A 15,221-nucleotide genomic window follows, 5' to 3' on the forward strand; every position below is an offset into this window, starting at 1 on the left:
CCAATTCACACCTTCATTGGCAAAGACTTTGACATTTTTATTTGGTTGAGGGAAGATCACCTAGAGGAAAAGATTTTTTTCTGGATGGAAGTTCAGCCAACTCTGCATTATCTGGAGACATGTGAATGGAGGGCTCTGTGTTTCTCCTTTGGCTTCTGGGCCTCCTCCCTCCTGCTGCCACCTTTTGGCCAAGTTATTGCTCCTAAGTATTTTTCCACCAGAGGGGTAGGCGGAGACAAGAAGAGATGACACTAAAAAGTGTGGCTTTTTACTGATAGCCTGAGCAAAAGTCTAAGAGGAGGCTGAACCTGACTCGCAAGGAATAATCTGTGGTTAATAATAATCTGTGGTTAATAATAATCTGGATAATCTGTGGTTTTCAGTTCTGTGTGCTCTAGTAGCACTGATGCTCAAAGTGTGAGCATTGATATGATGGAGATAATACAAGAGACGGTTGTGGAGCTCTATCTCACTTGATGTCATTTGGATATGAAAATGATGACAAATTTTATAAACTATGTTGTGCTTAAACATAAGACTAATAATGTGCTTAAACATAAGACTAATAATGATAAAGTAAATGATGTTTGGTAGTAATATTAACATATACCTTGAAAAAAAGTGATGTGCTTTTAACCTATCAAAAGGCTGTTATTTCCTGGCATGAGAGAAAGGGAAGGCATCCTATACCCTCCTTTCTGTCATACCTCAGGGTTAATTTCTTAGTCACTTCCCCCAAATTAATAAAGCTGAAGTCAGATGTTCTCAATGTCATCATTCCTAAGAATAACTCTGTACTTTTAGGAGTTGCTCTGATTCTTTCAAACCTCCAGAGAAACATACAATGTTCGAAAGTGAGAGTTGGCACTCTTTCTGTAGGGGTCAGGTAGTAAATATTTTCGGCTTTGTGGCCCATACAACCTTTCACAACTATTGAACTTTGCTGTTGCAGTGCAAAAGCAACCATAAAAAGTGTGTAAAGAAAAAAAAAAAGGACATGGCTGTGTTCTAAGAACTTTATTTATGGGCAGTGAAATTTGAATTTCATATCATTTTCAAGTGTCACGAAATCTTATTCTTCTTTTGATTTTTTTCCCCAATAATTTAAAATGTGAAAACCATTCTTAGCTCACGAGCTATACAATAACAAGAGGCAGGCTGGATCACTTTGTCGACACCTGCTCTAAAGCAAGAATCTATTATGGCACTCTAGAAAGAATTGAAAAGAGTTAACCAGGCAACGAAATGTGTCAAGCCTCAACCCTGCTCTTCTAGGCAGCGTGGAGTCTAGGATAATAGGTCTTTTCAACCAACAGTGGAAGACTATTAAATACAGACAAACAACCAATATAACCCATCACCACTGCCACTCCAAGCTGCTACAAAACGACCAGACAGGCTGAGTTACAGGGCCTTAGAATCTAACCCTGGGGACTCAGCTGCTCCTCAAGACTTGTTTAATCTCAAACGACACTGGAAAATAACAAAAGGTTTGACTCTGAATCCAAAATATTGTCGGATACTGGCAGTGTGGTATAGCTGGAGAAAGCTCCTGTAGGGTTATTCTGAACTGACTTTACGATAATTCCCAGATGCTCTCTCAGCTAATGGGGAGTGCAGAATACAGGATCATATCACAACTCCCTTGCAGTCTATCCTCAAGGTGTTAGAATAATTTAAAGTTACTCTGACCTAGAAGTTTCTGAGACCTTTTCATGGAGCCTTGCAGACATTAACGTCCTTATATATAGCTCTTATTTGGACATTTCTTTCAAAGTACCTAATGGAGCAGGTGAACAGATAGAACTGTGATTTCTCTCAATCACCTGCTCTTCCCCTACTCTTGACTCAAAAAAGCAGAAGAGAATCTATAGCTTTTTCTTCCCTCCAGTTTTATTGTGATATGATTGGCATAGAGCACTCTTTAAGGTGTATGGTATAATGATTTGACTTGAATCTATAGCTTTTTTTAAACTAGCCTTATATCCTGCAAACTTGCTATAATCACTTATTAGTTCCAGGAGTTTCCTTGTTGAGTTTTGGGATTTGAAAGACTGAATGTTTAATTTTTCTAACAGGTAGTTTCGTATCACAATTTAAAGACTGATTTCTACATTTCAGGTATTTGTAAGTGAAATAATATGATGGCTTGTATTTGCTTTAAAATACTTTAAAAAATAAAGTGGTGGTAAGGGAGATGAAACAAAATTGTCAGAAGTGAAATTAAGGGTTTCATTACATTACTTTTTTGACCTCTACATATATTTGAAAATTTCTAAAATGATATTTCAAAGCCAGATACATTATTTGAGATTACAGAAGAAGTCTCTTTCTGTATTACAGGGAAAATTTTTCTTTTCCCCCCAACATTTCTCTTCTGTTTTCCTAGAAGGTATATAATACATTTTGGAAGAATAGTTGGCTGAATAGATGGATAAATGGATGGATGGATATGTCTCATCTTCTCCATTTAAATCTTCAACTTGGCACCAGGAATATACTGGAACTTATCTTCACCACAGGCCAGAAATATGATGAGCCTTTGTGATGCCCATAGTACCTCAACTGCGTTTACTGATTTGATGATAGTTCAATTTTATATTTTGGTATTATTTCCCATTTAAGAATTGTGATAAATAAATGAATTTACTATTTCTCATAAACCCTCTGTGAAGCAGATGCTCCATCCAGTTCACAGAATTAATAAGCCCCTGGATTTGACCACAATGATACAGAACCACAGAACCTGAGAGCTGAAAGGGAATTTAGAAGTTATAGACCTCCATATTCTACCTAATGTCGGAATCCATCTATAACGATGATCCATTTCATTTATTTGGTACTTTTCTAAGCATTGGGGATATAATAGTTGGGAAAAAAAAAAAAGGCAAAGTTCCTGTCTTCATGGAGCTTACATTCCAGTAGGGGAGAAAGGCAATATATAAAGATGTGCCTGAGGTGAGGGACCATGCCATGAGAATATCTAAGGAAAAAGAATTCTACCATTGGAAACAGTGATGACAAAGGCCTGGAGGTGGGAGCATGCCTATCTTCTAGGAATGGCAAGGAGGCCAGTGTGGCTGGTACCACGTGAGAGGGGAAGAGAAGCCAGCAGATGGGCGGGGGCTTTGTGGGCCACTGCAAGAACTTTGGCTTCTCCTCTGAGCTGGGAAGCATGTGTTTTGATAGGATCACTACAGCTATGGTGTTGAGGAGAGACTTCGGGGAGGCAAGGCAGAACTTAGGAAACTAGTTAGAATGAAACTGCAGCAGCCATTGCGCGCTAGCAGTGGATGTGGTGAGAAGTGGGCAGATTCCAGAAATGCTTTGAAGGTAGAAATGACAGGTTTGGCTGACAGAGCAGAGGCGGGGAGTGAGAGGAAAAGGGGCCCAGGATAAGTCCAATGTTTTGGGATGAATGGGACTGCCATTCACTGAGAAGACTGGAGGAGAAGCAGGTTTGGGAACGGGTGGATGAAGATAGGAATTTGGCTTTCGATACACTGAGATTGAAGTGACTTACTAGCCACTGGTGTGCAGATGTCAAATAGTTAGCTGGCTGTATATGAAACTGAGTTGTGGGTTGGAGAGAACAGTTTGGGACTCAGCAGCACGTAGGTGGTGATTCACACCTTGGAAGTGGATGAGGTCACCTAAGCTGAGACTTAGAGAAGAAAAGCACAGGCCTGAACTTGGGCACTCCAACATTTGGAGGCTGGGAGATAAGGAAAAGACAGTGATGGAGACCGAGGAGGGGTAGCAGTGGGTGTCAGAGGATGAGATGGCTGGACAGCATCATCAATGAAATGGACATGAACTTGGGCAAACTCCGGGAGATGGTGAGGGACAGGGAGGCCTGGCGTGCTGCAGTCCATGGGGTCGAAAAGAGTCAGACACAACTGGGCAGCTGAACAACAACAAGAAGCCAGTGAGACAAGAGAAAAACCAAGACAGAATGGAATTCTGTAAGCCAAAGAAAGACAGTGCTTCAAGGACAGCATTCTAGCTCTGTTTCATGGGTTGACAGTTCAAGTGAGATAAGTAATGAAACCTGAACATGGGACTCGGCACTAAGGATTCTCAGTGAGCCTGAATGGAGGGTTCCGGGTGCCTGCAGGGAGAGGAAGTGAAGACAGAGAGCACAGAAAACTCTTTCAAGGAGTTTGTTATAAAGAGAGGCTGAGGAATGGGACATTATCTAGAGGGGGGATGTACAGGAAGACGAGTTCTTTGTTTTAAACACGAGCAACTACAGGATGTGTGCACGCTGATAGGAGCGAGCCGGTAGAAAGAGACCCGTTAGGAAGCAGTCTTACAGAGGGAAGCTGTCTGAGATGCAAGGTGAGTTCTGTTGGCTCTGAAGATATCAATGTGTTTTGCAGCTTATTGTCCCTCATCATAATTAAATTCAAGCTTTCAGTCAGAGGTTAAAGGAAATATTATGCAACATTTTTTCCTACCCAAGCTTACGAGAGGCCCTGGTTTTAGGGTATGACCGTGAGAGTGAGTGGCTGAGGTGGGGTGGGTGACAAGCTCACTGGAGGGGAGCTGAAGGAGCTGAGACTGAAGTATCGGATAAATCATACATAGTGAAATTTCCAAGAACCCTAAAACAGTAGTTCTAGAGAACTTGGCAGCGAGCAGGGAGCTCGACTCAGCCTCTGCCTGTGTGAATGCTGCCTGAGCTAGGAATCCCAGTGTGTGAGCAGCTTCTTCTACTTCTGGACAGTCACAATTATGGGAAACTTTGTCCTTATTCTGCGTTAAACCCTAACAATCCCCAAAGTGCTCCTTGCCCGGTCCTCTAGAACTAGTCACAATGAAACTAACTGGAAACAGTTCTAAGCACTTTCTCTTCCAGGAAGGACATCTTCAGGTCTTTCAACCATTTCTCATACATCCTGGTTTCTCGGACCTTCACTGTCTTGATTGCTCTCTTTGGGATATACCTGACTTACTGATTCTCTTGGAGTGACAGAGTCAGTGGCTCACTCCTCTGACTTTTCTGTTGTTCCAGTCACTATGGTAATTAGTAAATACTTTATTTGCCAGCGTGGGTGTGGGCACTACACTGTTACCGAGCGACAGCAAAATATCTTACACAAAGCTCCACAATCTCTCTGCTAGCCCTAAATTCATTGTGGCAGATAGCAATGTTGTGGCGATGGAATTATTGACAGGATAGATCATCACAGGGTAAATGTTAGTAGGACAGGGCAGAAGAGATTATGAACTGATGAATCTGAAGGAGTACTTACAAGAATATCAGTGTTTTCAAAATAATTCCTCCAGTATGGTCTGATTTTCCTCTGTCCGCCAATGTCCCAGACATTCAGTTTAAAACCTTGTGATTGTACACTTTTGATGTTAAAACCCTGAAACAAAAACACCAAGTTTTTTCAAAACAGAGGGGATATATGTATACCTGTGGTTGCTTCATGTTGCGGTTTGACAGAAAACAACAAAATTCTGTAAAGCAATTATCCTTCAATTAAAAAAAAAAAACACCAAGTTTTACTAGACTTTGAGATCACATTTCTGACAAAGGTACATTTACCAGCTACGTTATTTATTAATTCTGAGATACTCTGCAGGATAAGAAACAGATGATATTGAAAACAGTTTGCTCTGATAGGGAAGAAAAATGTATTTACACATGTTCCCATCACTCGGGGTGGAGTCGGTGCTCATGACATCATGCTGAGTGCACACACACGTGCCACTACTGAGAATGAGAATTACTCAGATAATCAACACAAACCACCTCCAATCCCCATCAGTCCTCAAGACGGTAACATTTAACAGGATATTACATGTAACTAACAAACAAAGACGAATCTGCAGGCTCAACAGAACAGAACAAATGCGAAATTTAAAAAGAGTCAAGAGCTACAGTCTGGAAGACTGGATTCTTCAAGAACAACCCAAAATGAAAGAAAATTTTCTCATATGAACTGATCAGGAAAAGGAAAGAGCTGAACTCAGGACGCAGAGGGGGAGGCTGGTTTGTAACTGGAGTAGTAGCCCTCGTGCGGGTGGTGATGAGCATATGAAACTGTTCTTTAGTAGGTATCTCTGATGAACTTGAAAGGATTCATTTTCAGGACAGTGATGCCAGGTGGAACTTTGGGGCCAGTGAACCAATCAGGGGCAGACAGAATGGTGAGCTGGGAGTTCGGGTGCAGAGAAACAAACTAATAAGAACTCTGGGGTTTGAAGAGAAGGCATTTTATAAGCAAGAATAAAAAGAGAAAAAAAATCTTCTGCCAAGAACGACATCGTGAAATCAGGATTTGAAAAACCCGATCAACAGCTTGCTCCCATGGAAGTGACATTTCATCCAAAAGAGCTGGAGTTAGGTGGGTCTGGAGATGCCTCCACAAACATTTGCCTCTCCTGGCAACTTGCCAGCACAGAAGGACAAGGCACAGGCAAGGGTAGGGGAAAAGCCACCCAATTTCCACCAAGGATAGTCTGTCACTGGAGGACAACTGGGGATGATGCTGACTACAGCTCCTCGAAAATGCCAATGACTGGGTAAATTAGAAGTTTTAGAACTCTTAAGGGAAGTGGCTTATGCTTATTGTAAGAGGTAGCTTCATTCTGACTCACTGACAAAACCACTTTTATGCATTTAAAAATCCTACACTTAACTACGTTATTAAATGTCAGACCCAGTAACAAAGAATCCTTTCTGGAATGAGGGAATAAATAAGAGTAGATCCTGGAATTTGACCATATGTTAACTGCCTTAAAAGTCTGTAAGTCACCAGACCTAACAAATCTACTAGAAATTATTCTAAAGAAATAATGAATGGGTGCAAACATTTAGAGACATGTACTGTATTAGTACTGACATACAGAACAACGTAGAAAAATGTTCAAGACGTTATTATGAAGTGAAACAGATGATACAAAATAGTATACTCTGTATGAGCCATTTTTCACTTTTTATTTACATATTTTAAATTTACTACCATGAGCATCTATTATTTTTTCTAATATGAAACAAAAACACATCATAGGTGTGTTTTAAGACTAAATACAAAAATACATTTGTTCTAAATACAAAACCTTGATGTAATATAGTAACACATCAAACAGAGCCTGAAAATTAGAACTGGAACTTGGGGTCCATAACTAGGACTTCATGTTCCTGCTCTCAGTGTTGACCTCCTCATTTCAGTGATGCTCTTGAGAGAGACAGCCTATCTCTAATACTTAAAAAAAAACCAACAACAACTTAGTTCTTCTTTTTCTGGCAGAAATCCTGACACCCTAATAGGTGTTTTCAGCTTGTCTAGGCTAGACTACTGTAATTTGCTCCTCCTCAGGCTATACATTAAATTTGTTCAGAAGCTGTAAAATTGCTCATTTGGTAGCAGTTGAAATGACTTTTCTGTAAAGAGCTGCGAATCAGTAAGACTCGCTGGCCGTCAAGTATACACACCAGCATGGCCATTCAAACACGACATTGAGCTCATCGCAGGACAGCAACAGGAAATGCTAAACAACTCTGGTTTTGCTAAAACCTCTTGTTCAAACGCTGCAAAGTAAGACCAACAGGGATGTCTTTAGTTAGGAAGCCCAAAGGCCTGGCCAAAGGTCAAGTTTTCTCAGGATTCCTTGTAGGAGAGGAGCCCTAAAGAAACCTACGAGGATTCTTCCAGGCAGGACTCGTCTGCAACATCTATGCTGGGAGTACCACCAGCCTTGGCTTTTGCTTGCTTAGCCTTAGGAAAGAGGAGGGTTGATGAGACTGGATTTTAAAATATGGGTAGGGACTCCCCTGGTGGTCCACTGGCTAAGACTCTGTGCTCCCAATGCAGAGGGCCCGGGTTCATTCCCTGATCAGGGAAGTAGATCCCACATATTGCAATTAAGAACCAGAGCAGCTGAATAAATAATAAAAATGAAATAAGAAGCTTAAAAAAATAGAAGTAATTGGGTTTTTTCTTTTAAAAATTGACATACGTTTGTATTTATGAAGTCTGAAAAATATATACTAAAAGTGGTTTTTCTCAGGGTACTCTGTTTTTTTTTTTTCTTTATGTGCTCTCTGTATTTTCCATATGTATTGATTTTGAAATCAGAGAAGATAAGGCTATTTCTAAAAAGGAATCACTTAGATCTGAGGGAACTGATGTGTCTCGATATGTATAGACATATACATTTAAATGATTTCTTTTTTAAAAATCGTTGTAAAATATACATAACATGAAATTTACCATTTTAACCATTTTTAAGTTTGGTTTACTGTTGTGTAACCATCACTGCCATCCATCCATCATCTTGCAACTCTGACTCTCTATGCCCATTAGACAATAACTCCCCATCCCTCCCCATCTCCAGCCCACTAATCACCAATGTTCTCTTTCCTGTCTCTATGAATTTGACTACTTTAACTATCTCATATAAATAGAATCTCTTGATATGTTTTTGAAATATGAGATTATTTTGAAATTGCATAGACTTTTCTCAGCAACAAAACTTACCAACGGACACAACTCTATTCCCCATTTTGTCTTTCATTTGCTACTAGCATCTTCCATGTGTCACGCAAGCATGGGGGCGAGGCAGAGCTCACCTGTGTCGGTGTGATGTGGCTGATGTCTTCAGATGCCAGCTGCTTCAGAAGAGTGGTCTTGCCAGCATTATCCAAGCCCAGGAGAAGGATTCTCACCTCCTGGTCTGGTGCACTTTTCAATTTGCGCAGAATTGAGAGTAAGCCCTGGAACAACCATGAAGAACAGAGATTACTTCAGGGGCAGTGACTTTGATATTACTGGGTATCTAAACGTCTTCTCCTTGACAAGGGTTCTTGGTTGTGGAGAGTTTATTGTTACCCACTTTAACATCATTTATTCCATTTGCTTACACGTTTTTGGCAGAAGCACTTTAGTGAATTCAGCACCTTAATAAATAGCTTAGCTTATTCTTGTTCCTCTTATTAATCCAGCTTAGCAGTTACCCTAGATCTCCTGACAGTGTGTACTTGTAACCAACTCATATTCCAGAAGCCCTTGATATACACTTAAGAGTACAGCATTCACCATATCTGACTGTAGGAAACTGATTTTTGTATTTTTCTCCTTTATACTAGAGTGAAGTTTCTCGTGGGTAAGAACTATAGCTTTCATCTCCCCAGTGCCTGGCACTTATTAGACACCATGATAGTTGCTGAACTAAACAGAATTACCCACCCAAGTTAATGCATGATTTCAAGGTACTATTTCAAAAGTCGTAGAAAATTGTACTTGGGCTTTTTAGAAAAAAGACTTTGTTTCAGTTCTTGTTTAAGCCTTCATCATTCAAAATACTCTATCATCTTCTAACTTCCACATGACCCTTACAGGATACCTGCACAGTACAGATTTATCTATGTTCTTCAGATAAAGAATCTAATATTTAATACAACAGAGACATTGAGGAATTGAAAGGTCATTTTGGAAGCAAAAAATATCAAAATTTAACCAGGATATTTTTGACTAGTTATCTAATATTTTCGTTTCTGGGTTTTGTTATTATTCTTTTAATGGATGGAAATAAGTCATGTTGCTTTTTAGCTAAAAACATAAGGAAACTCTTATAAGATAGTTATTTGTTGTGTCTTGCAGCTGACAATCATTTTCCAGTGAGGCATAGTTATATCAAGAATCAAAGAACCCCAGAGTTTAAAGGGCATATAATCTAATCTCCGAGCCCAAGTGGAAATTCCTTCAAACTGAGTCTTAAAATTATATAAAATGGTTATGTTTTTATCCACTTTGGATCAAGAAATAACTCAAACCAGTCGGTTCACTAAGATCAAATGTTAATTCTGTGAAATAATTTTCCACAGTTGAGACTTTGGACAATGATATGCAAATATGCATAATTATAAAGAATTCCTTTCTGCTTCAGATACACTTTGTTTACCACTTCTAGTCTTGTATTCAAACTGATCACATTAATCTCTCCATGCCTCAATTTTTACCAGCAATAAAATGTAAGGTTTAGTTTAAGAGACAAATTCTATCCCACAAGATTTTGAGAATAGAGAATGAACAGATTTGAAACAAACAAAGAAAAGCAAGTTGTTTTTTTTAATGGAATGTTTTTTTCTTTTCATCTAATCCAGCCTTGAATTATTTGACACTATTCCTTTTTAAAACTCTATTTATGAGCAATCTCCCTAGCTTCTATTAGCTATATTGCAATCACTCATTTATAATACCACCTTTCAGAACAGTTAAAATTAGAATTCTGAGATCCTCAGGGGACTGGTGATATAAAAAGGCTAAGAACAGGGAAAATACATTGTACTATTCCTTCTGAGTTCCTGATTAGATGTCCTCATTACCCTTTCCAATAAAATTCTAAAATAGCTGGAATTTATCACATTGGTGCATTAAACAACAGTATAAGAAAAGAAAGTTCTTCTCATGCATCATTTACTAGTGAAGAAATTGTGAAAAAAGGAATGTTTTCTATAAAATATTTTCAAGGTTCAAAGTAAATGTTTTGTTTCTCCTCATGTGTCTTTTTCCAAAAAAATCACTAAATACAAATACTGCTTTCTATAGGCTGAGAGCTTTTACACACTTATTATGTTTGAATTGAATGATTAAAATAAAAATATAATTTCTATTCATCTTGAAAGGAGAGAAGCAAAGCATGGGTGAGAAAGAAAACATTCCAACTACAGCTAAGCATTATTAATCTAATGGTATAAAAAATATCTTTACATTTCCAATGAGCAACTTTTCTTCATCAGAAGACAATAACTCCACGTTTCATTTTTAAATGAAATTATAGAGAAATGGAAAGTTGGCTAATATTTTCTTCCAGCAAATGACAAATGGCATCTCAAGCATGGTCTCAGCAAGACAAATGCAAATACAATACAGCATCATATTAACCCAACTCCTGAGGACAGGGGATCACAGGATTATCAGGGTTTGCTAAATAGGGAAGAGGGTATTTATAGATATCAGGGTTCTGCCTGAAAGGGACAAAGTAAGCTGATTTAAGAGACTGGACAAAAGTGAAGAATAAGTCTACTCTGTGCTTCTATTCATATATATCTATATTTTAATGTCAAAAGGAAACAGCCATTATAAGTTAATTTTATTATGGGGCTGAGTTTCAAGGTATTCAGTTCAGTTCAGTTGCTCAGTCGTGTCCGACTCTGCGACTCCATGGACTGTAGCACGCCAGGCCTCCTTCTCCATTACCAACTTGAAATACAGGGAAATGAATTTTTAGTGTACTTTTGGTCAATATAATCTATTCATTCATTTATCTTAAACACCCATTAGGTGCTTCAAGTGCAATGGTGAGCAACAGAGATAGGATCTCTGTGTAGGATGTATACTCCTATGACATGAAATAAAGGCAATTTAAGAAAGAGGAATTTTAGTTAATTGGGTATTGTGGGTTATCAGTAATGTATCCACACAAGTTACCGGCACCCTGGTGGACAGAAGTGGTCTGACTCAGCCACAAAACATTTGAACAGTTTTCTATAGGCAAATCATGAACAGATATGCGTTGACGATGGATATTTTATCTGCCTCAGCAACTGGCAGAGGCCTGGTGTGCTGACCTAAAATGACACAAACTAGGTCATTCAAAGAAAACTGGGATGATGGAGAGGGAGAGAGGAATATGTTGGTACATGGAAAATAATATGTGGCTGTGAGGAGCAGCTAAAAGTTAAAGTATTAAAATTAGTAAGCCAACTGGCAAGTACATGCACTCCTCATAACTGGCTTAAATGGAACAGACTTCAGTTTATTTTTACCTCACCAAAAAAACATTGGTGCTGCCCAATGAGGGCTTGTTAATTTCCAGGAGCTCCTATAGCTTTGTTAGGGAGAACTTCACCCAAATCTTTTTTCTCATCTCTCTCCTAAATAAATACAATGTTCCCTGAGGAACAAAATACTGGCATCTCCTCAGCTGGAGTGGGTTCTTACTTCATCAGAGTCTTAATGAAAAATACATTATGGGCTTTAGAGTTTCATAGACTTTTATTCAACATCCTGATGGGTAACCTCCAGCATAGTTTCATCTAGAAAATGGGAACAATACTTATATCACAAGAAGAATGCTATGAAGATTAAATCAGATGATGTGTGAAGCATGCACATAGAGGGAACTCAAAACAGTTGCTGTGTTTATGTTTCTACTTTTCACCGACCATTTTCGACCAGAAAACATAATCTTGGGAACAATCTTCAAATGTCAAACATGCTTGATAAATATCACTAGCTTTATATATTCAGAAATTACTCCATAAATAATTCCTGAATGGAGGACTCATCTATTAAATAACAGTGATTGCTGCTGCTGCCGCTAAGTTGCTTCAGTTGTGTCCTAATCTGTGCGACCCCATAGACCGCAGCCCACCAGGCTCCCCCGTCCCTGGGATTCTCCAGGTAAGAACACTGGAGTGGGTTGCCATTTCCTTCTCCAATGCATGAAGGTGAAAAGAGAAAGTGAAGTCGCTCAGTCGTGTCTGACTCTTAGCGACCCCATGGACTATAGCCTACCAGGCTCCTCCATCCATGGGATTTTCCAGGCAAGAGTACTGGAGTGGGATGCCATTGCCTTCTCCTAACAGTGATTGCTGCTGCTGCTAAGTTGCTTCAGTTGTGTCCTACTCTGTGCGACCCCATAGATGGCAGCCCACCAGGCTCCCCCGTCCCTGGGATTCTCCAGGCAAGAACACTGGAGTGGGTTGCCATTTCCTTCTCCAATGCATCAAAGTGAAAAGTGAAAGTGAAGTTGCTCAGTCATGTCCGACTTTTAGCGACCCCATGGACTGCAGCCCACCAGGCTCCTCCGTCCATGGGATTTTCCAGGCAAGAGTGATTAGTTATGCACAAAAATTACTGTCAACTTAGTATTTCACCAAGGACTTGGCATCCTAAGGTAGGGGTAAAATAGCTGAACTTCTAGGGGTTCAGAGAAATCAATAATGGGTTTTTGTTGCTGTATTCCAAATTTTAAAAGAATAAATATGTATTAGTCATAGCTGAAGGATTAAGACAATAAATAAACCTGGAACTCCTGAAGAGTTACTATGGGGACCCATGGGTATCAGATATGACGTACTTAATCATACCACTGACCCTTTAAATTCCATGTTCCACTTATCGAGTTCTAAAAATAGCTCATACTTTTGGAGATGGAAAAAAAGTGTATTTTGGAAACCAGATGAAGACTCCTGAATAATCTGCCCTAATTCCTTATTATTTATTGTAGGAAAAAAAATTAAAAAAAGAAAAACAAAATCTGTCTTGATCACTGAATACAACAGTTGTATACAATAGTGTTGTGTACACTGTCAATTTGTTGTATAAAGTGTCAATCTGTACCTGGAAACATAAACAGTGGTTAATTTATTGTGGCTTGTAATTATAAATTAAACAATCATGAAATTACATAGTCCACTTCACTGATAAACAAACTGGGAAAAGTTAGCCCGCTCTCATGCGTTTCTCCTTTATGATGCCATCCCTTTCTCTGTTGGTTTGGCATGCCTTTTTCATTTCAATTCTAGTTATTTTCTGTGTAAATATTTATGTTTGTACTCATTTGTTGAGAAAAACTTAGCCTTTAAATGGACAGCTCATGTACAAACGATTAATAAAAAGCAAACATTTAAATATCTGTTTAGCCTGAGGTTAATAAAACTGCAGTGTAGCAAGTGTTGAAATGTGATTGGCAACTTCAGATCCAATAATGCTACTTCTTTAACAATGTGACAATTTTAAATCAATTGAAATAAATTTTTCCTATCAAAATTTACTCACTGGATAATCTAACCAAGTGTACATGTGTTTTTTTTTTCCTTCTGGACATCTAGCTTTTTCTTACTTCATAAATCAATAGAAGTGGTTCAACAGTTCTTAAAGTCAAAAAGGGACTGGAGTTGGGACAGGGAAGGAACTGTAAGCTTGAGTGCTAGCTCTCTGCAGCTGGTAAATTTATCAGCCTGCTCCAAACGCTCCGAAATAAATTTTTTCTCCCACTAGTTTTAAAACCACTCAATTTCATTTTAATACCCTCCAATTAAGTGCAGAGAAATCAACAAGGAACAGAGTGTCAAGCGTCAAATACGTCACATAATTTACGTATTTGGGAAAGCTTTATTCTGGCCTGACAGAGACAAGGCTAGCCCCAAATTGATGGCCACTCTCCTTTTTTAATCTACTCCAAACTGAGATTAAGGCCTTTGCCTCTGGTGTGGTCATATGCAAAGGAAGGTGGCAACAGGTCCGAAGTAAATACTAAGGATCGGGCAGCAAATCTGCCTCCACCAACACGTATTGAACAGGAGACTGGCTATCACCAACAACCAGACCTTGCAGAACCCTCAGGAAATAAAAAACTCGGGACTGCAGAAGCGCGCCCGCCACGCAGACACCGAGACGGCTTAAAATACACCAGACATCCCTTCCAAGCGGCACCTCTTTGTGTCCGGGGATTTACACCCTTAACCCCCAGAGGCCCTCACACCGCGAGGAACAGGAGAGCTAGGCTACCATCTCCCCTGGTACCACCAGCGCGACCTCAAAGACAGCAGCGCTGGCCCTTCTCCCCGCTTCTAGCCGGGCACTGGTGAACCCCACTCTCCTGCGGCACTGGGAGGCCGATTCCTTGGGAAGATTTAATCCTGCGTGCAGAAGCTGCTCTCCGCAGCTCCTCGGATCCGCCCTCATCCCAATCCCCAGAGTAATGATGGAGCCCTGGCTCCGTACCGCGACAACCCAGCACCCTTCCAGCCCCTTCCCCTAGTTTCGGACAGGTTGCAAGCTCCGCCTTCCTCCCCAGGCCCAGATTCTCTCCAGGGCCCACACTCGGGGCTCCCTGCCGCCCCCCGAAACCAATCCAGGACCCGGACATCAGGCTGAGCACCAGTCCGTTCCCTCCTGTCTTTAAGCGCAGTGCCCTGCCTTGGGCCAGGGGAAGGGAGGCAGGTGACCGACCAGCTCCGGAGGGACCCAGGCCCTCACACTCACCATCCTCCCGCCGAGTCCCTCCTCCTCCTCCTCCTGCCTCCCCCGTTACCAGGGGCAACTGCGACGGCGCCGCCCCCGACGTCCCCCGTACGCACGGCAGAGGAGCAAAGCAGCAGAACGGGGCGGGGTCCAGCTCCTCTTTCCCCAATGTGCGCAAGCGCGTCAATGTGCCCTCCCACTGCGCAGGCGGGCTGCTGGAGCGGCGGGAGA

General features: G+C 40.5%; 1 protein-coding gene across 1 annotated transcript in view; it reads right to left on the reverse strand.

Annotated features, from left to right (window-relative positions):
* ARL3 (ARF like GTPase 3) overlaps positions 1 to 15,093 on the reverse strand; it is a 30,073-nt gene extending 14,980 nt beyond the window's left edge. Inside the window, exons 1-3 of the mRNA XM_068961641.1 lie at positions 15,012 to 15,093; positions 8,588 to 8,731; positions 5,259 to 5,375 (exon numbers count right to left, since the gene is read on the reverse strand). Of these exons, the coding sequence (XP_068817742.1) occupies positions 5,259 to 5,375; positions 8,588 to 8,731; positions 15,012 to 15,014 (264 nt within the window). The 5' untranslated portion in view covers positions 15,015 to 15,093. The remainder of the gene's footprint in view (positions 1 to 5,258; positions 5,376 to 8,587; positions 8,732 to 15,011) is intronic.
* Between the last annotated feature and the right edge of the window lie 128 nt (positions 15,094 to 15,221).

Source organism: Capricornis sumatraensis, chromosome 23, assembly GCF_032405125.1.
Source record: "Capricornis sumatraensis isolate serow.1 chromosome 23, serow.2, whole genome shotgun sequence".
NCBI classification, from domain to species: Eukaryota; Metazoa; Chordata; class Mammalia; order Artiodactyla; family Bovidae; genus Capricornis; species Capricornis sumatraensis.